At 47.0% G+C, this 20,976-nt stretch overlaps 1 protein-coding gene across 1 annotated transcript in view; it reads left to right on the forward strand.

The window, feature by feature from the left end:
- E2F6 (E2F transcription factor 6) overlaps window positions 1–20,088 on the forward strand; it is a 236,613-nt gene extending 216,525 nt beyond the window's left edge. The window contains exon 7 of the mRNA XM_078647792.1: window positions 19,305–20,088. Within this exon, the coding sequence (XP_078503918.1) occupies window positions 19,305–19,309 (5 nt within the window). The 3' untranslated portion in view covers window positions 19,310–20,088. The remainder of the gene's footprint in view (window positions 1–19,304) is intronic.
- Window positions 20,089–20,976: the final 888 nt, after the last annotated feature.

Below are 20,976 nucleotides of genomic sequence, written 5' to 3' on the forward strand. Positions count from 1 at the left end.
TCACAGCCATGACGATCCTAAAAGTGTTTTCACACGGAATGAACCGTGAGACATTTTGAAACGTTATGTTGACATTTTTTCAGCTAACGTGAGTAGGAATGCAATTTCTCCCAGCCAATCGCGCCCTATAAGAAGTTGGAGTGGCCATTGCCGCAGTCTTGCAGATTCTCACTGCACTATTAACTAGTTGTGCGGGGGTGGGGGCTCTGTCACCTAACCAGTTTGTTCATAATTTCAAGAGTGGCAATTCAATCCATAGACTGATATTGCCCATGTCTGAGACGCTAAACACGACCCCCCCTGTTAAACTTGAATGTGTCTAAAGGGACACATGAACGCACTAGACTGTCATATATTACCGTAGCATACGTGTGGCTGCACCTGGTGAGTTAACACTGGGGGTTATTAACAAGTCCCTTGTGCCGCTAATCACTGTTTACAATAACTTTGATATTGACTCGCGGAGTTGCACATCTTGTTGCCTGTAAAAAAAAAATCAGCCTTACCGTGCAGATGTGCTCAGGTTGAGTACTGTCCAAGCTGCCAGGGCGCCCTCCGACCCCCTGGCAGCTTGGGTTTATCAGTCTGCTAAAAAACGAGTGTATATGAAAATAAAGGCACTCGTTTACTACCTTTTTAAGAACGAAAACATTTTATGCATGATATCCTCGAAACTACATCCGCCTCCTAATGTCCGGCACAAGCAGTTTACGTGCATGTTGTAATCGCATGTTGGTTACTTCCAGACATCTGCTATGCGCAGGGCTTTACAAAGGCATTGTGTTGTGGTACAGCGAGGTAGTGGACCGTAGCAATAGTTTGAAGACAACATGAGGGTAGGGGGCCTGCCGCAACACACCTATTTGCACTCAACCTCATTAGAATGTACGCCTGATTGAAAATAAACTATTCAACATAATGTAGGGATGAACAAATAGTGCCAGTTCCAGTGCCAACTGGACTCTCACGGTGTACCTTTTGGTTTTCTACAGTGTTCTGGGGCGAACAAACCGACTCGTGGGGCTATGCAAAACTTCCAATTTAAACAGACAACAGGTTGGTGTTAACGATGACCCGAAATTGAGACTGACCATTTAAGGTCAAATTGCCATGATCATTGACTGCAGCCAATGGGAGGCCTGAAGTGGGCACACATTGGCTCCTGTAGTTCACGCAAGTAAAGTACTGCAGAGAAGCCTTGCCCGTGCCATGATAACGCGCCCATACTACTGCTATGGTACATACTGTTTGTGATCCCTGCTCCCTCCACACGCACACAAACTCTCTGCCCCTCAGGGGACGTTGATGCTTTCTGCTAACGGAGGCCTAGAAGATTCCGCGATACCTCATTACACACCAAGGCAGGGGGGCGACCCTTCCCCCCCCCCCACCCCCCCCCCCCCCCCACACACACACACACACACACTCCTGGGGGGCGGCTGTCTGCAGGGCTTCCTTCTAATGGACTAGTCTGCAGTAGCGGCTCCTGTGTTAACTCATACAGCTAGAGGTGGGGGGAGATGCTGCAGTAGGAAGAGGAGCAAGGCCCCCGCCCCCCTGTCTGGCCCTCGCTGCAGGAAGGGCTGCCTGCCAAGAGGGATTACAGGATGCAGTTCCCAGCTCAGCCCTTCCTTCCTCCCCCACCGCCCCCCTACCCGGGCTGCAGAGAAAGCTGCTCATTATCTCAGGCTCATTGCACCACCCCAGGCAGCCGGAGGCCCTCGGGCACCTGCTCCCCTCCCTCCCTCCCTAATATATATTGCACTGGCACGTTTAGGCGTCAGACTCCCGAAAAAATAAGTGAAAAATTACTTTATTTTGACTCTCGAAAAAGTTTCCTCTGCGCCAATAGAAGGCAATAGGAGAAATACATTCTACCAATTTTTTTGGTTGTTGAAATCTTCCAATTTCCTCTTCTAAAATGTTGGCGGGTACGCTCTGGCCAGCCCAGACACGGCGATCTGTTACAACATCACTCAACGCAACAGCATCGCTCAGCCCCACAGCATCACTCGGCACCACTGAATGCACAGCACCCCTCAACGCCACAGCACCCCTCAACGCCACGGCACCCCTCAACGCCACGGCACCCCTCAACGCCACGGCACCCCTCAACGCCACGGCACCCCTCAACGCCACGGCACCCCTCAACGCCGCGGCACCCCTCAACGCCGCGGCACCCCTCAACGCCGCGGCACCCCTCAACGCCGCGGCACCCCTCAACGCCGCGGCACCCCTCAACGCCGCGGCACCCCTCAACGCCGCGGCCCCGCTCAACGCCGCGGCCCCGCTCAACGCCGCGGCCCCGCTCAACGCCGCGGCCCCGCTCAACGCCGCGGCCCCGCTCAACGCCGCAGCCCCGCTCAACGCCGCAGCCCCGCTCAACGCCGCAGCCCCGCTCAACGCCGCAGCCCCGCTCAACGCCGCAGCCCCGCTCAACGCCGCAGCCCCGCTCTACGCCGCAGCCCCGCTCTACGCCGCAGCCCCGCTCTACGCCGCAGCCCCGCTCTACGCCGCAGCCCCGCTCTACGCCGCAGCCCCACTCTACGCCGCAGCCCCACTCTACGCCGCAGCCCCACTCTACGCCACAGCCCCACTCTACGCCACAGCCCCACTCAGCACCACTGAAGCTGAAGCTGTTTTAGTTTGCCGTTATGTAGAATGGGGCCTGACCGTAGGTTTTGATAGCAGTTTATTCTCCTGTTTCGAGAATGGTCCTTTAAATCTCCATAGCTGTTACGTAGGGCGTTTGCGAATGCCTCCCAACCTACAATTATACCGGGATTGCCTGCTTTCCCTTCTTCCCAGATTTGTTTTGCTAAAGAGAGGAGTCCCTCTGGATCATTGGTTGTACATTTTACTCTTCTTTCGTTGTTGGTGTATTCTGAGCAGATTGTGTTTGCAGGGGGCAGTTTGTATAATGATTGATCATCACTCTGTGCAGCCATTCAACAACAACTGGTTCTAATATGTTCTCTCAATGTTTCAAGCTTTATTACAAATGTCACAAAAAGATGTTAATATTTCACTGCTTTTCTTGGATTTTCATAACAATAAAATACACTGAACATAATCTTCCCAAAAGTTATTTACAAAAGTTTAAGCTATTGCCATTATAAATTACAAAAACTTTTATTTAAGTATTAATTATCAAAAAAATAAAAGCCATTGTTATTTGTAATATTAATACATCTAAGTCATGTAAATACAACACATATTGCATTACAAATGCTATAGGTGTCACGTTTTCATAAGTTAAAACTATTTGCATTGTAAATGACAAAGCTATTAATTTCACTATTTTCAAAACCAACACATAAATAAAATATTTGTAATTTACAATACCAATAGCTCAATTTCCTAATGCAACACCTATTGCATTGCAAATGCTTGTTATCATTTGAGGTTAGCAGCAGTTCATGAGACAGAATTGCCCTGCTAGTGAGAGTCTTGGCTACAAAATAAAAACATGCTAACAGATGCATATTTGTAGTGCGTAGTCCCGTCTCAACATTCATTAGTTTGTGCAAAGATAAATAGGCTATTGATCATTTCCTTTGAGGCTTATATGTGCAAAAAAATGCTTAAAATTGTGTGCTTAAAAACAGTTACAGATGTGAGCGCAAAGGATTGAAAGGTCGTCGCCATCTCTATTCCAGTGCAGCTTCATCAATGATCCATTGATGTCTGTTTTAATCGAAGGTCCGCTGCAGTTAAACATTTTGCCAGGTAGCAGCTTAATTGAATATTTTCGCTTGCAAGCACTGCTTGTCGGCACGACTGTATTTGTTTTTTGTTTAAAATTGGTCTAAGTAGTGACCGGAGTTCCCGCATCAGCTCAGGGCAGATGGTTATGATATGGACTATGTCCTCCTCTCCTTCCCCGCAGAGGCGGCACGTTGCTGGCTTTGGCGGGCGCAACCAAGGTGGCAGATGGTATGCTGTTGGCAACAAACCTAACCTGAATTTCAGAAACTTCTCTTTGGTGGTTTTAGAGAAGTTAGCGAGTATGTAAGCTTGAGGAGACGCTTTACTATAAGATTGAATAGTGAGCCAGCCATGTGAACGCTCAGTCAAGGCCGCTTTGTCTTGTATAATGGACTCTTTTTGTAACAATGCTGTTCACAATTTTTTTGAAGCTTGTCATAGTCCCCTACGTTGCCGTAACCCCAGCTGGTTCAGTGCAGTGTCCAAGAAGTGTCTGGCTGGGCAGGTTTCTGTGGTTTCTACTTCTCTCCACAAGTAGAAGTTTAGTGTTTCTGGCTGCCCTTTTTTGATCTTGAACCAGGTTTTAACAAAAGCTCCTTTTCTGGCTAGCTCCTGTCTTTGTATCCCAAATTCAAGCCGCATTTGCGCAGGAGATGTGTATCCAGGCAACCCATATATTATTCTCAGCGCCCTAGCAATGATGCCGTTCAATATTTCCACGTCTCTCCCTCTAATGGCTTCCCTTCCCTATGTGATTGATGGAATACGTTTGGCCTGTAACACCTTGATCAGAGGGAGAAAGCTTGGCCCAGCGGTTATATTATTCAAGTTCCGTAGTGCAATCGCTGTTGTTAATCCCCTCTTTTTTTATTGCCTCACATTGCGCTTTGTAGTTGCCTTTGCTATCAATCATGACTCCCAAGTATTTATATTCTTGTACGACTTCAAGCTTAACTTTTGCCAGGTGCCAGTTGTACTTTGTTTTTGTTTTCCGTTGATTTACACACATGACTTTTGTTTTATCTTGATTGATGCTTAGTCTATTGATGTCTAAGTATTGAAATGTAGTGTCCAGCAGTCGTTGTAGTCCTATGGGTGTCCTGCTGATGAGTACTAAGTTGTCTGCGTATAGAATGTTGGATAGCTGACGACCTCCTAGCTTCGGGGCATGCACATTAATTCCATTGAGTTGGACTGAAAGCTCGGCCATAAATAGGTTAAAAAGTGTCGGGGCAAGTACGCACCCTTGTTTTAGACCTGAAGTTGTGTTGATCTTTTTTGATAAGTGGTCTCCTGCCCCCAACTTTATTTGTACCCAGATGTTACTATGCAGAAGGATTAGTTGTCTCAGGAGTAATGGTGGGATACCTAATGTTTTTTTAATTTTTGCCACAGAATATTTCTGTTTATATGATCAAATGCTGAACTGTAATTAATGAAGCAGATGTATAGAGGCTGTTTGATTACAAGTGCAGTGTCAATCATTAGTGAGAGGGCAGAGATGTTAGTAGCAGTGCCCATATCTCTGCAAAATCCAGTATGATTATAGGGTATTGTTCTGATTTCTATGGCCCATGGTGTTAATTCCTGTAAAAGGACCCTGGCATAGTATTTAGCCTCATTGTCCAGAAGAGCTACCAGCCGGTAGCTCTTTGGGTCACTCTGGTTACCTTTTTTATAAATGGGTGAGATTATTGAGCCCCTCCACGATGATTGTATTATTGAAGTCTGTAGGATTTTATCAAATATCGGTTTTAGGACTATGGCCCAAAATCCAGGATCTTGTTTGAATAGTATAGGTGGGATCCCGTTTGGGCCAGGAGCTCCCTCTCGCCTACCCTTCAAAATTCTCTTGTAAACTTGGTTTTTAGTAATCATGAGTCTCTGGCTGTATTGTGCCATGAGGTTTCGCTGGTGCGGGTGGGTTTCCATGCTGGACGCGGGGATATTTGAACCAATTTGGGGAGTCTGTTTTTTGTTAAAATGGGATTCGAGGTAACTTAGCCAAGCATCTTTTGTGACGTTGGAGCTGATGTGCTGTCCTTGCGAGTTAGATAGGGCATTAATCTTTTTCCAGAACTGTGCACTATTGTTGCTTTTAATATCGTACAGAAGTGTAGCCCAAAGGGATTCCTCGGATTCCTTTTTGTCTTGCCATACAAGTTTTTCCAGGTAGCTTTTAACTGCCGCAGTTCTTGCAGTGCTGAGTGCTCATTCTTCAGCCTCCACAGTGTGTAGTCAATCGTACTTTTTAGCTGTTTTAGTTTGCCGTTGTTACGTAGAATGGGGCCTGACAGTAGGTTTTGATAGCAGTTTATTCTCCTGTTTCGGGAATGGTCCTTTAAATCTCCATAGCTGTTACGTAGGGCGTTTGCGAATGCCTCCCAACCTACAATTATATCGGGATTGCCTGCTTTCCCTTCTTCCCAGATTTGTTTTGCTAAAGAGAGAAGTCCCTCTGGATCATTGGTTGTACATTTTACTCTTCTTTCGTTGTTGGTGTATTCTGAGCAGATTGTGTTTGCAGGGGGCAGTTTGTATAATGATTGATCTTCTATCGTGATTTCTTGGGGTAAGTGGTCACGGAAATCTTCGCTTCCAATGCAATAGTTTTTTACTCTTGTGAACATATGGCAAGAGCAGAATGTGTAGTCAATTGAGGACCTTGTTGATGCATTATTAAATGTTGCTGTTTGTGGGCGATCTCCAGGAAATCTGCCGTTTAATGCATGTGAGCCCAGTTGCTCTAAGAACGACAGCAGAATTTTCGAGGTGTTTGTGGATCTTCCATCTGTGCTGATGTCTTTGGGCATTTCCTCCCAAGCAAATGGATCCTCCTCTGAGTTGTCAACAGCTAGTTTCCTCATCATGTATAGGTTGAAGTCCCCAGTTATTATCCAGTTGTTTGTTTTCTCCTCTGTTATAATTTTCACCAGCTCCTCCTTTAATTGTTGACTCCCTTTATTTTTATCGCGTGGGTGCAGATAGAGGTTCACAAATATTATGTTCTTTTCTGGTCTTCCCCTGTAGAGTGATTCGGATTACTTGTATTTCGTTTGGTGGCGCTTGGTTGTATGGTAAGGGTTCTGCTGCATAAATACTGCCTTTGGAACTGTATGTAGCTAGACCTCCCTTTTTGTGACCGAATTTAGCGTTTCTAGTTGCCGGTAGGTGAAGCATGTTGAAGCCTTGCAATACCGTCGGTGCTTCACTCCATGTTTCTTGGAGTGAAATTATATCGAATTTTTGCAGGTAAGATTGCAATTCCGTGTTCGAGGTCTTATCTCCCAGCCCATTGATATTCCAGGAGCAGATTTTTAGTAAATTTTTGAGTGGGAGTGCATGCCTCTCAGAGTGTCACGGTCTTTCAGTTTTGATGTTTATTGTCCTGGTAACCGTGCTCCACTCTGGTTTTGATCTGCTTCTGTCCGCATATGCCCTTAGTGCAAAGTGTTCTCTATTCCCCCTGTGCTCTCTGCTGTTGCTACGCGCAGCACTGGGAATAATCGTGGGCTCGGTTGTCCAGAGCCAGGGTTTTCTTCTTGGTGCTTAGGTTCGGCCAACAAGGGGTCAGGATACCTTGGTTTTTCAAGTGGCTGGAGTTTGATGCCCCAATCATTGAACCTATTTTTTACATTTCGGGTTCTCTCAACTAGGTCTGGTGTAGCCCAGACTGTTTTCGTTGACTCTGTGCATGGGTGATCAGGCGATTCTTTAAACTCAACTGACTCCAGGTCAATGGATTTTATGTTCTTTAAAGAGTTGATGGACCTTAGTAAACGCAAAATGTTACCTCTGTTTAATATATCAACCCGTCCCTTTGATATATACACTGGGTAAAACATAATTGTAGTTGTACCAGACTGCCCTGATTGTGAATCCTGAGTGTTCTCGGTCTCTGTTGAGACCTCTGTTAATGGTGATGGCCTCCACACTGGTATAGTAAGGCCAAGAAGCTGGCTGTTTGCTGGAGCTTTGTCCATACTTTACGCTGATTTAGTTGTCTCCCCCTCCCTGCAAGTACTTCTTTGTGAGACTGTTTTCTCCCCTGCTGGCCCCGGCGGTCCATTTGTTGATATTGTTGTAGTTATCAGTCGTTCCCCTATCGTGCTCCTGCTGTTGGTCCCCAGTTTATGTACCAAACCATCAATGATTGAGTCATTGACGATTGTACGCACACTGATTTCCAGTGCTTTATCCTGGGTTGGGCTCTTTTCCTCTTCCCGACCTGGGACCGCGTTTGCTTCTTCCATACAAGGATAGATTAGTTGATCGTCCGTGGGTTCGGCCCGGGGGCTATATATTTCATCCTTGCTGTGTGGCACTGCCTGGATGGATTTTTGGTTTTGCCCCTTCCTCCTTTGATTTCTCCGCTGTTTGGACGATATCTGCACACCTTCTATCAGTTCTTGATTTTCCGGGGATTAGCTGGGTTGAGTGATCTTACTCGTCAGGGCTGCTGTTGGTCCTTTGGCTAGTGCACCGTTATTTGGCCCTGAAGTGGGTAAGTCCCCTTCCTCAGCAGCCTGCCTCCCGTCTATTGTCTGGGCCGCACTTGCAGTTAGCTTAGCCTGGGCTGTGAGGCCCTGGGCTTTTCTTGGCTTTGTTGTTCTCCAGTATTAGGGGTGTCTTTCATAGATTCACATGCTTGAATATTCCCCGTCGTCGAAGTGGGAGTCCCACGGTACATAAAATAGCAATAAATGCTAAAAAAATATATGTATGTGAGAACATAACATAAGAAGAAATAGGAGTAAATACATAACTGAAAACCTTTAAAACAATTCCTCCATAAGAATGCATGATAGAGAGAGAAAACACTTGTAACATATCACGGTCATTGTTAGTCCAAACTACAGCCAATCAGGTGCCAGCACCCTCTAGAACCTGCTCCTCAGAAGCTCAAGCCCTCAGATTTGTTACCGCACGTCGTGTGAAGGGAGTCTCCCTGAGCTCTGCTCAGTTTTTTTCCTCCACTGCTTCTTGTTTCCTGAACTTTCATCATGTCAAGTAAGAAGTCTTTATTCCGACCTTGCTCTTCTTGTGGGAAGTTGCGTCTTTTTAAAGAGGACCCCCACAAGAAATGTATTTATTGTCTCTACCCTGAGCATGAAGTTGGCAGCTGCAAGTTTTGTAGAACCTTTTCTAACAAGACTCTAAAGGACAGAGAAGGCCGTCTCCTCCTTTGGATCCAACGTCTTAAAGACAAGGATTCAGCTCTGTCTGATGCTGAGAGTTTTCAATCTGGACCCTCCACTGCAGCCTCTAAGCGTGGTAGTGTGCAGGATATGCCTTCTCCTTTTCTAAAAAATAAGAAACTGGCCCTGCCTTTAGCCTCTGTGGTGTTCCCACCAGCTCCTACTACTGCTGCGCCCACGAGACCTGGCTCTCAGGCGTCTTCTGCTGCCTCTCAGCGTGTTTCCACACCTAAACATTCTTCGTCGTCGATGGGAGCGTCTACGAGCGTTCCGACGACGAGATCTGCAGTGTCTAAATCGTCGACGACGACACTGACGACTTCAGCTTTCACCTCGTCGACGACGGTCTCGTCGACTGCCTTTACGTCGTCGAGAGTTTCATTGGCCTTTCAAACTGTCTCTTATCACCTCGTCGACGAAGAAACCAGCATCGTCGACGAAAGCCATCAAAAAATCTTCGTCGTCAACGGAGACTCCGTCGACTAAAGCATCGTCGACGAGGGCTCCGTCTACAGGGGTGGCTCCTGCATCGACTACTTCGTCGGCGGCTTTGCCATCTACAATACTTCCGTCGACGACGACCACTCCGTCCACGATGGCTTCGACGTAGAGCCTTCGTCTATGATGGTTTCATCTAAGTCATTTTCATCGACGGCCATTTCAGCACCGTCAACGATAACGTCGACGGCACCGTCGACGGTGGCACCATCTTCCTTTGCCTCGTTGCCTCTGGTGCCTTTACCTTCTTCAGGTTCTGCATCGGTCGCCACCGATCTTTCACACCGTCGCCGTCAAACGCCATGCCACCAGTTGTCCGCTCCAGATCCGCTGCCTCCTTCACCTATGTTTGCCACTAACTCTGAGCACGACTCGGACTCTGGTGATGATGTGGATGACACTTTCGGGGCGGCCCACAGTCCGTCTGATCTAATCATCAAATGTCAAGATTCCGGCAGTGACGACGACGGCGGCAACCAGGAGTCTCAAGCTGAGGAACAGTGCATCCAAGTTCCAATGGCTACTTTGCCTTTGTCTTTGATTTCTAATCTCCAGCATATGCTGGACGACAACAACCAGCGTTTTCCACCAACGCCACAAGGTACCCCTGGGCCATCACCTGCTGCGACTGCGACAGCTCCGCCTTCTGTTCCGCCAACTTTGCCACCGACGCCTTCTCCCCAGGTTCAAACGTCGGTCAAAATTCACACAACTATGTATCCACAGGATGCGGATGATGAGGCGATTCCAGAACGAGAGGACGGAGAGGTCCACGATGATACGGATAATGATGATGCCGCAACCGGCATGGCAGAGTGGGACTACTACCAAGTGCAGACGCCCTCCCCTGCGCCAGGAGAATCTGGGGATTCCCCTCCAGTAGATATTGCCAGTTGTCATCTGTTGATGGATAGAGCGGCTCAGCGCTTTTAAATTACCAAGGACACAGAGAGAGGAGGACTGTTTCCTCTACGATTTCAAGAATCAGCCTTTCAAACAAGTCCACACAATTCCAATCGATTGTATTTGGAAGGAGGGAGTAAGCTCCTGCATGCTCCGAATTCGTTACCTGTCTAAATGCCACGCCTTGAAAATAAATATAAAGCCCCAACTGGTTCACCAGCATGTCTCGTATCTCACCCTAAGCCAGATTCGGTTGTAACTCAGGCAGCACAGCGTCGGGCTCGTAATCCAGCGTCTCCAATCACCGCACCTCCAGATAGAGAAGCCGGCGCCTAGATGCCATTGGACACAAATTCTCAACCATGGCTTCCACTACAGTACGGGCGGCGAATGCCTTAGCCATCTTGGGCCGCTACGACCAGCAGATGTGGTCGGACATATCTGCCCTAGTCGACCTCATCCCTGACGCTTCCAAAGCGGATGCTCTGCAAATCCTCCAGGACGGACAAAGAGCATCTGAAGAGATGATTGACTGCGCAGTCGATATTGCGGGCACTGGCTTCTGCCAGCTTGCTAGTGCGGCTGCCTTACGACGCCAGGGTTGGTTGAAGGCCACCTCCTTCGGCAGGAAGTTCAATCCAAGATCCTTGAGATGCCATATGATGGTGAATCGCTGTTTGGGTCACACATTGACGAAGCTTTAGAGTCCATTTAAAAGGACACCGTACGGCTAAATCACTGGGCACTTTGCAATTTCGGAAGCAGCCATTTCGAGGTGGACGCGGCACTTCTTCCACTTTTCGAGGAGGACGATATCGCTCCTACAATCAGAGCAACCAACGTTACTCTTCCACCCAACAGCAGTCACATCGACAACAGTCCTCAAGGCCCTACAGGGGAAACTCATCCTATTGGGGATCCACTCCCAAACGCCAATGACTTTTGTCATCCCCAAAGTGTTGGAGGTCGAATCTCTGTTTTATTCTCAGTGGTCTTCCATCACCTCGGACCGCTTGGTTTTGGACATTGTGCTGAAAGGTCATACCTTCGAGTGCATCCAGATTTCTCCTCATACTCCGTCTGGCCCGCATCCTCCCCATCTCAAGGAGCTTTACCATCAAGTCAGTCTTCTTGTTCAAAAAGGTGCAGTCAAAGTGGTTCCAGTGTCTCACATAGGAGAGGGGTTTTACTCTCGTTTCTTCCTCATTCTCAAGAAGACGGGAGATTGGCGACCAATTCTGGATTTGAGGGCTCTCAACAGATACCTAAAGAGCCAATCTTTCCGCATGCTGACACTACTAGAGATCCTGTGTCTTCTGGCCAGCGGGGATTTCATGACCACCATAGACCTTCAGGACGCATACTTTCATGTCCCAATTCTCCAACAGCATCGAAAGTACCTGCGCTTCAGGGTGGGGCAGACGCATTATCAGTTCAAGGTGTTGCCTTTCGAACTCCGATCCGCCCCTCGTGTGTTCACAAAGGTGTTGGCTCCTGTGGTGGCTCACCTACGCCTCCGAGGCGCCCACATTTTTCCATACTTGGACGATTGCCTCCAAGTCTCAATCACGCCATCAACTGAGCCAAGACACTCGTCTTTGTCAAAATGTGTTTCAATCCCTCTGCTTGGCCATCAATGTCGACAAGTCACAGTTTGCACCAGCGCAAACCAGGAATTTCTTGGGAGCGATCTTAGACACAATGCTTTCAAAGGCGTTCGTTTCACACGAACGACAACAGAAAATCCTCCGCCTGAGGTCTCTCATTCGAATAAGGCAGTCCGTTTCTGTCCGGACATTGAAGTCATTTCTGGGGGTGGCATCATCTTGTATTGCTCGGATCCCACATTGCAGACTGCGGACCCGTCCCATTCAAGAGGAACTGGACGTACAGTGCCGTCAGGTCTCTGGATCTTTCAACGACCTGGTGGCCGTTACAGCTCGCATGAGAAAGGGTCTGTGCTGGTGGGCACAGCCGACCAACCTGGCGACTGGAACATCCTTCCTCGTCAACGCGCCAGATCTCACGCTCACAACGGACGCCTCTCTGGACGGCTGGGGTGCTCATCTTCAAGGCCTCTCCATCAAGGGCAAATAGTCTCCACCCCAACGCTCTTGGCATATCAACAGGCTAGAGTTGATGGCAATCTTTCTGGCACTCAAGTTGTTTCTTCCTGTAGTTCAAGGGGAGTCAGTGCTTATTCAAACGGACAATACCACCAGCATGCACTATGTGAACAAACAGGGAGGGACCAAGTCTCAACGCTTGTCTCGACTGGCTCAGTCGATTTGGGCTCTCGTCATCAGATAACCTTGACGGCGGTGCATCCCTCAGCAGGTCCACATCGTCGACACACGAATGGGAGCTGCATCAACCGACTCTGGATCTTGTGTTTCACCGATGGGGTCGCCCATCTCTAGACCTCTTTGCGACACCAGAGAATCTGAAATGCCCGTCGTACGCAAGTTGGCATCCCCACCCCGGATCGTGCGGGAATGCCCTTTTGATCGATTGGTGCGATCTATTCGCTTACGTCTTTCCGCCGATCCCGTTAGTGCCACGGGTGCTGTGGAAGATGTGGAGGCAGCCCTGCCACATCCTATTGATCGCTCCTCGATGGCCCAGACAGGCGTGGTTCTCGGAGTTGCTCCTTCTGTCCCAGTGCGAGCCCATTCCTCTTCATCCTCGTCCAGACCTCCTGACGATGGACAGGGGCCAGGTTTACCATCCGGATCCATCCACTCTACAATTGTCGGCATGGAACCTGAGCACCTTGAGTTCCCAAACCTAAATATCTCGCAAGACTGCAGAGAGATCCTCGCTCATGCTAGGGCTCCGTCTACCATCAAAATTTACAAACTCAAGTGGAAGAGATTTTGTCATTGGTGCATGGCAGCAAATATCCATCCAATCCATTCTACTCCGGAGCAGCTTCTTCCGTTCTTTTTAAGTCTAGCTCAATCTGGACTCTCGCATGCTACCTTGAGTTTTCTTAGCTGCAATATCTCGCTTCCGGCAAGATGGTTCTTCTTCCCTCTGCTCGTCCAGAATTATCCGCCAGTTTTTCAAAGGGCTTTTCCGGAAGTTCCCACCTATTCGGCGCCCTCCTCCACCGTGGCATCTCAATGTTGTCTTGTCGCAACTTATGAAATCACCATTTGAGCCCATCCTAGGGCGGACATTAAGTTCCTCACCTGGAAGGTTGTTCTTCTTCTTGCTCTGACCTCATCTCGTTGTGTGAGTGACCTCCACGCCTTTACTATCAAACCGCCTTATCTTCAATTCAGACCTGACGGCGTGGTGCTTCGCACCAACCCATCTTTCCTACCTAAGGTGCCTACTGACTTTCATCTAAATGAACCTGTGTTCTTGAAAACTTTCTTTGCTGAGCCAAAGTCTCCGGCTGAGCAGCGATTGCATTCCTTGGACATCAAACGATGCCTTAAATTTTACATTAGCAGAACTGCCTCCTTCCGCAGGTCCGACCAACTGTTTATTGCTTATGGATGACTACGTAAGGGGCATCCAGTTACCAAACCAACGATTGCCCGTTGGATTTCTTCGGCCATTGCCTTCTGCCATCAACAGGCTGGCAAGCGTTTGCAGTCTTCGGTGAGGGCTCATTCTACAAGGGCTATGTCTTCATCCACCGCCCTGTTTGCTGGTGTGCCACTTCATCAGACATGCCGTGCAGCGACATGGTCCAGCAGGCACACCTTCACCAAGCATTACTGCTTGGACGCCATCAATGAGGCGGATACCGCAGTGGGGCAGGCAGTACTTCGTCATCTTTTCAAATAAGGTGAGCCTCTGTTCCCTCCTCCTTTATATTTTTTCAATCATTGCTATTTAAGCTTCCATGACTGTATTACTACTGTCTTCGAGCTTTTCCATGCTGTGCTTTGTAATCTCATTGGAGGTTACTGCTCTCTACTCTATTCAAGCATGTGAATCTATGAAAGACACCCCTAATACTGGAGAAGAACAATTGTTACTTACCTGTAAACAGGTGGTTCTCCAGTATTGGTGTCTTTCATAGATTCACATGCAACCCACCCTCCTCCCCTCAGAGGCTCTCTTCTCCTCATGCACTCTGGGTTACTTTGGTGCTACGAAAATCTGAGGGCTTGAGCTTCTGAGGAGAAGGTTCTAGAGGGTGCTGGCGCCTGATTGGCTGTAGTTTGGACTAACATAATGACTGTGATATATTACAAGTGTTTTCTCTCTCTATCATGCATTCCTATGGAGGAATTGTTTTAGAGGTTTTTCAGTTATGTATTTACTTCTATTTCTTCTTATGGTCTCACATACATATATTTTTTAGCATTTATTGCTAATTTATGTACCGTGGGACTCCCACTTCGACGACTGGGAATATTCAAGCATGTGAATCTATGAAAGACATCAATACTGGAGAACCACCTGTTTACAGGTAAGTAACCATTGTTCTTTGGTGCCTCTATTGCTGGTGTGGGCCACGCCAGGCATTGTTTGGTCTGGCACTGCTTTTCTAATGTCGGCAAGGAGGTTGTCCAGTGCTAATGGTAATGTTGCTACCTTGTCCACAATTGTTAAACAGGTGCAGCTAGCCTGGGCAAATGTTGTCTCTTGACTGGGCCCTCTTGATCAGGTTGTTACGGTCTGCCAACTTGTCGTCTATGCCAGCGACAAAAATGGGAGAGTGTGTTGAGGACTGACAGCTGGAGGTCCATCTTGTCTGAATGGTACTGCAGTGCATTAACAGACATTTGCATTGTTCGCATTAAAGTGCACCAGGCGTCGTCTTTGCTTTGTCTCTTAGCTTTTTCAATGTTGGATATTGGAGAACTGTTGTTTCTTATTTCTGACTCGCCTCCAGAGGCAGTGGGGTAAGACGCGACCAATTCCTCCCATTCTTCAGGAGTAAGATATAACTCCGGTTCAGTTCCGTGAGACGTTACTGATCCCATTGGTGCCTGATTCGTGTTACAGACAGATTGAGCTGGTTGAGCTGCGACAGAGAGAGAGACTAGACCATGTTGAATATTAGATTTTTCCTGGCCATCATATGTTGACGGTATTTCCCCAACGTTGGTATTTTTTTTTGTATATTGTAGATGTCTTTACTATCTTCTTTGCTCATGTTAGGCGTGCTCATGTTTACTTTGCACGCCTCCTTGTACTTATGTGACCCCAGTCTCTCCGATGAGTCCAGCTCAAAGGTGCCCAGGGTGAGGCGGTTTTCGTTAGTTACGGTCATCCTCCATGTTGGCCTTTAATAGCGTGTCCAGTCGCTGTGGGGAATCATGAGAAGCAATGCTGAGCCTCTGGTTTCCATAAGTTTCCACAAGTTTCCACATCTCCTTCCTGTGCCTGTGGGGACATTTTGTCTAGGGATCCGTCCTTGACGTGCTTGTCAGAGGTGCTGGTATAGTTATAGGGGATGCAGTTATTGATCATTGCCCCCATTTTTCCTCCGGACCTTCTTCTCCGCCCTCTGTAGTTGATGCTCTGCTGCTAGCTGCCTGTCCGGGCGTGTTTTGCTTGCACTCATTGCGCTCATTGTCTATTACAGTGGTTGTAGGGGAGGGTGTCTCCGGATGACTCAGGACATTGTGTCCGAGTAATTGCTTTTTTCAGGTCCCTGAAGTTCTGCCTTCTTAGTTATAGCCGGTGCAACTTCTCCCTCTTTAGAGTCCACATCTCCGCTACCGTAGCTTTTGCCGGAGACTGCTGATGGCCCCCGCTGCTGCCATTGCTGCTGTTCTACCAACTGGAGTTCCCCTTGATGTGCATGTAGAGGTTGGAGTAGCTCGGGGAGATTAGTTACTTTGCTGCTGTTTATACACAGTACCAGCCCGGCATCTTTTAGAAATGAAAACTTTGTGTAAATTTTGGGTTGGTAACATGGCTTGGTCCGGATTGGGTCGCTGCATGTACTGCTTACTATCCCGCTTGTCGAGGGTTCGGGATTGGAATTGGTAAGGAGTGGAGAAATTAAATTGAAGACAGCCTTTTATCCTTGCGTCTGCTTCGGCGCCACACTTGTTTAGTAACTGTTTGACTGCTCTCTTCATCTTTTTGGCGGGGTTTACTTATGCCGGCTGCCTTGTTTTTCCAGACCGCATTATTGCGTGCAAGATGCTATAAGCTCTTAGATTGAGGTAGCTGTCTTGACTGTCTGTTGACTGTCTATTATGGCCATAGTCTTCCTGGTGTCAAGTTTTTTTTTCAATACTGGTTTCAAGACTCCCGCTTGCTCTATGCTCGTTCTTAAGCCTCTCTGGCCTGTCTGAGTGCTCCTCATTGCTAAGCCAAACGGGGGACGGTGGATAAGGGGACAGCTGAAGCGCAACTGGGGTGGCACCAAAACTCCTAACAGCTGACTTCAGGGGTATCTCCCGAGACTCCTGCTCCTGCCACTGCAGGTGTCTCTGGTGTCAGCTGCTGTATGAAGGCTGTAAGGAGGCGGTATGAAGGCTCAGGGCCCAAACACCTCCCACAGTCCTGCCCCTCAGCCTCCGCCTCGGCTCACCAAAAAACTGACCGCGGGCCTCACTTCATGCCGCTGCTGCTGACCCCGATCTTGCCCAGCCGGTTCCTCTCCTCTCCTCCTCGCTGCTCCTTACAGCTGGGCTACGCTCAATTTCACTAGCGACTGCGCCCCGTAGCCCCACTGCCACAACCACCGCTACAATCACGGAGGCAGCGCCAGGAGCGTTCGTGTGTGCGGGCGGGCGAGCTGGCAGGCAAACCATCGAGTGCCGAGGCTGCAGAAGCCACAGAGGCTACCGCTAACCTTTAATGCCCCCTTCCTCCGTGCAGTCCGTGCGCTCGCCTCTCACTCGCCTCTCTGCCGGTGCTGGCCGTTCCGCTGCTCCACTGCTCTGCTCCGCTCCGAGCTTCAGCGAGAACGAAATCATACAGGCTTACAATGAGGGGTTTTAGATAAGTCTGCCAAGGCCCAGAGTACCAACAGATTATTCGGTAGCACAATGTCTCTATCCGATACCAATGGGTTGGGGGGCAGCTCTGCTCTGGTAAGTGGACAGGCTTGTTAGCTGATTGATAGGTGCAAGTGAGGAAAACAGGTTTCTTTCAGTAGGCAGCCCTGTAATAATGAAAAGGCAGGTGAGCAAACAACTTCTGCACCAATCGTCCACCTGGCTCCTGACTGCTACTTCCAAGAGAGGAAAGGATCAATTGTGTCTGTAGAGAGTAACATGGGCAGCTGGCCCAATGTGGCAGTGGAAGGTACAGAGAAGGAATAAAGTTCGGCCTGCCTTAGATGTTGCATATTTGAAGTAGTTGGGGAGCTTATAAAGACAGTGAAGTAGTAGTTTGTCAGTTGGGCGGATTTATGGTCGTATATAAGGCAGTGTGATTTTGCAGGGTCTTTTATCTGGAGTTGCAAATGGTAAGCTTGTCTTAGGCTCAGTCATTTGCTTATCCTTCAAGGGACTTCGCCAGACAGCAGGCTAATGTAGTTGGCTGTCTGCCAGCACAGAGGGAAGAGATGCAGCCCTTTACTGCCTCAGTCACTTGTAGTGCCATGAAACAGCGGCAGCAACATTTGGAGAGGAAAACGTATTGCAGTCCCTTTTCCCATTCCCTGTATTTGGTAGTGGTTAGTTGAACCAGTAGAAAGTATGATAAACTTTTATGAGCGCCAATAATACAAATATGCCATTTACTTGCCTGCATATATCTAATTGTAATTGTATCGCATTGTATTGACTCATAGTTAAATGCAATAGTCAATTAAAACATTTTGTAACATGGCCAGCTGTAAATTACTAGCCAGGTCTAATTTTCTTGTCACCACAGAGAAAACTAAGCATACATCTATGCTCATACATTTTGAGCATGCACATGAACCCAGGCTGGTTAATTAAAATATCTGAAATAACAAACATCCACATTTAGGTAAGCCCTTTCTAGTTAACTCCTTAACAATGAGTATTCTGTAGAAGCTGTAGGCCCGTATCTCAGCAGGATGAACGCCGTGAGGATTCAGCCGCTCATTCTCTGTGGTTTATATATTGAGACTCTTTGGGCCGGTTAACCACACCTGTCATGAGCAGTATAGCAAAGCAAAATAATGCTGATATAAAACACAAATTATAATTTTGAGAGATGGAAATTTGCATACATACTCAGAATTTCTGTCTATGAAACTACATGTAGTTACATAAAACGGAAACCCGTCATTTAGTACTACATTTTTGCAGGAAATGCATCCCTGCATACATTTTGGACATTTTCGTGCAAAAGAAATAGTGCAAAAACGCAATTGTCTCAAATAGCAGCCTCTCGCTTTCTAAACTTTGTGTTTTCCCCATGCGCTCACTGTAAAAAAAAATTACCACAAATGGACCTTTTAATGATTTTGGGCTATGGCCGCATTCCTCTATTTGGTCCTAGAACACCTTGGTGACTTTGCAATATCCATTGTGCAGCAGGTGGGTACTTTATCCCATATATACTTGGTGTGCAATGGGCACCCAACACCCTGGGGCCCTGTGCCACAGCTACTGCTGCACTATTGACAGCTGCATCCCAGTTCATTGCCTATGGTTCTTCCACGCTCAAAAGAACTTACAATCTGCTAGCATTTAACAGCACTCTGGAAAACATTTATCAACCCGCATGCACGGTCTTCCCTAACAAACACCACAACCAGGCAACTGTAGAAGACTCCATCTAAAGTTACAACTTACCATCTTCATGACGCATTGGACACACCATCACGTGCTCAGACCAAAGTTACCGACCTTCATGTCTCTGAATGAATCTTTAAATTAAAAAAACTGAATTGCATGATCTACACAGCCTGGTGACACCACTGGTTTGTAATGGTGCTTCATAAAAATGTTTTCAAATCAAATTGTCAAATTGGTTTTATATTCTTTAATGAGTAATAAATGAATGATTTATTTTATTAAAAAGTTCACTGTGACTTCATGTAAAAGCGAGTCTGGTAACATAGGAGTTTAACCTCTTATCTTGCCCTTTCAGATTGAAATACCTCCAGGCGATTGGAATTGGGAAGAACCAGTTTGAACTCCATGAGTTTTGTACAGTGTTCATGTTGGATCTTGTTTGCAAATAAATTGCACAGCATTGTGTCCAAATGCTTTAACCGCAGCTCTGCTAGAGACCTATAGTCTTCTACACACTGATCAGTTATTCTTGTAAAACTGTTGAGGATCGAAGAAAGATGGAACGTTGCATCAGAAAGAAAATGTTTTATTGCACTGCAGCAGTTTATGGAAAGAAGTTAAGCTGTAACCGCATTCAAGAGTGTAACAAGCACTTGAAGTTTTGAGGGGATGCACTTTAATGCCAAGCTGCATTTTCACTGATTTTTTTATTTTTATTTTTTAAATTTTTTTTTTTAGGTAGGATATCGGAATGTAAACATAAATCTGGAATATGAGTATTTATATTTTTCTCACCCAGTTTTTGTGATAAATGTATTTAGAAAACAGGGACAACTCTTGTGTTCCTCTTTTGTGAATTCGACTCATCAGGTAGCTGACAAATGACCTGTAAACTTGGTCGCTTTGTATGCCTTTTATTGTAACCAGCAATCCAATTGAAATTGCAATTTCCCTTTGTCTTTTTAAAAGGTAAAATATTACATTCAGTTGGAAGTGTGAAATTTCGACCAAATGCACATTCTAATGTTTTTATTTACTCCATCTATCACATACTTTACACTATGCGGAGTACCATGATTACATTGCTTGTTGCCTTATTATGTTAAAGCAATTAAAGTGTCTGAGTAATGGAAAATTTATCCACCAGCGTTGTTTTTTATTGCATCCATATTCGAAGAATAGGAATATATTCAATTGGATAAATATGCACAGAGTCGCTCTGTGTGCTTTTAAGTATTCATACTTAAGAGTTCAGCTGTGCTCTTAGGAATTCTGGGCTCTCTTTAGATTGCAAGCTGTCAAAGAATAGCAAGCAGTTTTGCCTAATGCCCTCACTCTTTTCCTCCGATTAGAGGTTTTCTTTACTGTTCTTTCGATGTGTCAGCTAATTGAATTCTTAAAATGATGCTGCCAAAATTTACTTGATCGACGCAAAGCGCTGTATCTGGGATTTTTGGCCAATAGTCTATGAAGATCCTGGAGGTTCTCCGGCTCATTATTTCCTAGAAAGAAGCTGTTAGACCCAACTTGAGGGCCCTCCTGTTAATTTCTCCCTTAAAAAGATCAGCTGTAACTTGGGGGTACCATTGGGTTTCGCTGTCCGCCACCTTTCCACAACAAGGAACTGCTTATGTAACGTTTCTTTGACCCGTCCATTTGACACCCTTGCGACTCTAGAAACTGAGCCATGTACGAGTGCCCAACGAATGTAGCTCAGTGAACCATTTAGGTGTAACTGCAGCGCAAGTGATGTCCCCACAGATCCATGTGTTCCACTGTGCATTTATGGACAATGAAGTAGACAATCATTAGGCTGTTCACTAATTCAAAAGAACAAACATAGCCAGCGGATAACCGAAAACCATTTGCTTGAGGAGTAGTTTCTAATGCTTGTTCATGAGACTCACAATGTACTTACTGATGGTCGTGAGTAGCAGTAGGAGGCTGATGCGAATTGCATTTGGCATTCCTAAGTGACAACTGCCACACCCAAGAAACCATCCCCCATTCCCTGCGCCACCCAGAAA

The sequence above is a fragment of the Lissotriton helveticus genome, chromosome 6, assembly GCF_964261635.1.
Source record: "Lissotriton helveticus chromosome 6, aLisHel1.1, whole genome shotgun sequence".
In the NCBI taxonomy this organism is placed as follows: Eukaryota; Metazoa; Chordata; class Amphibia; order Caudata; family Salamandridae; genus Lissotriton; species Lissotriton helveticus.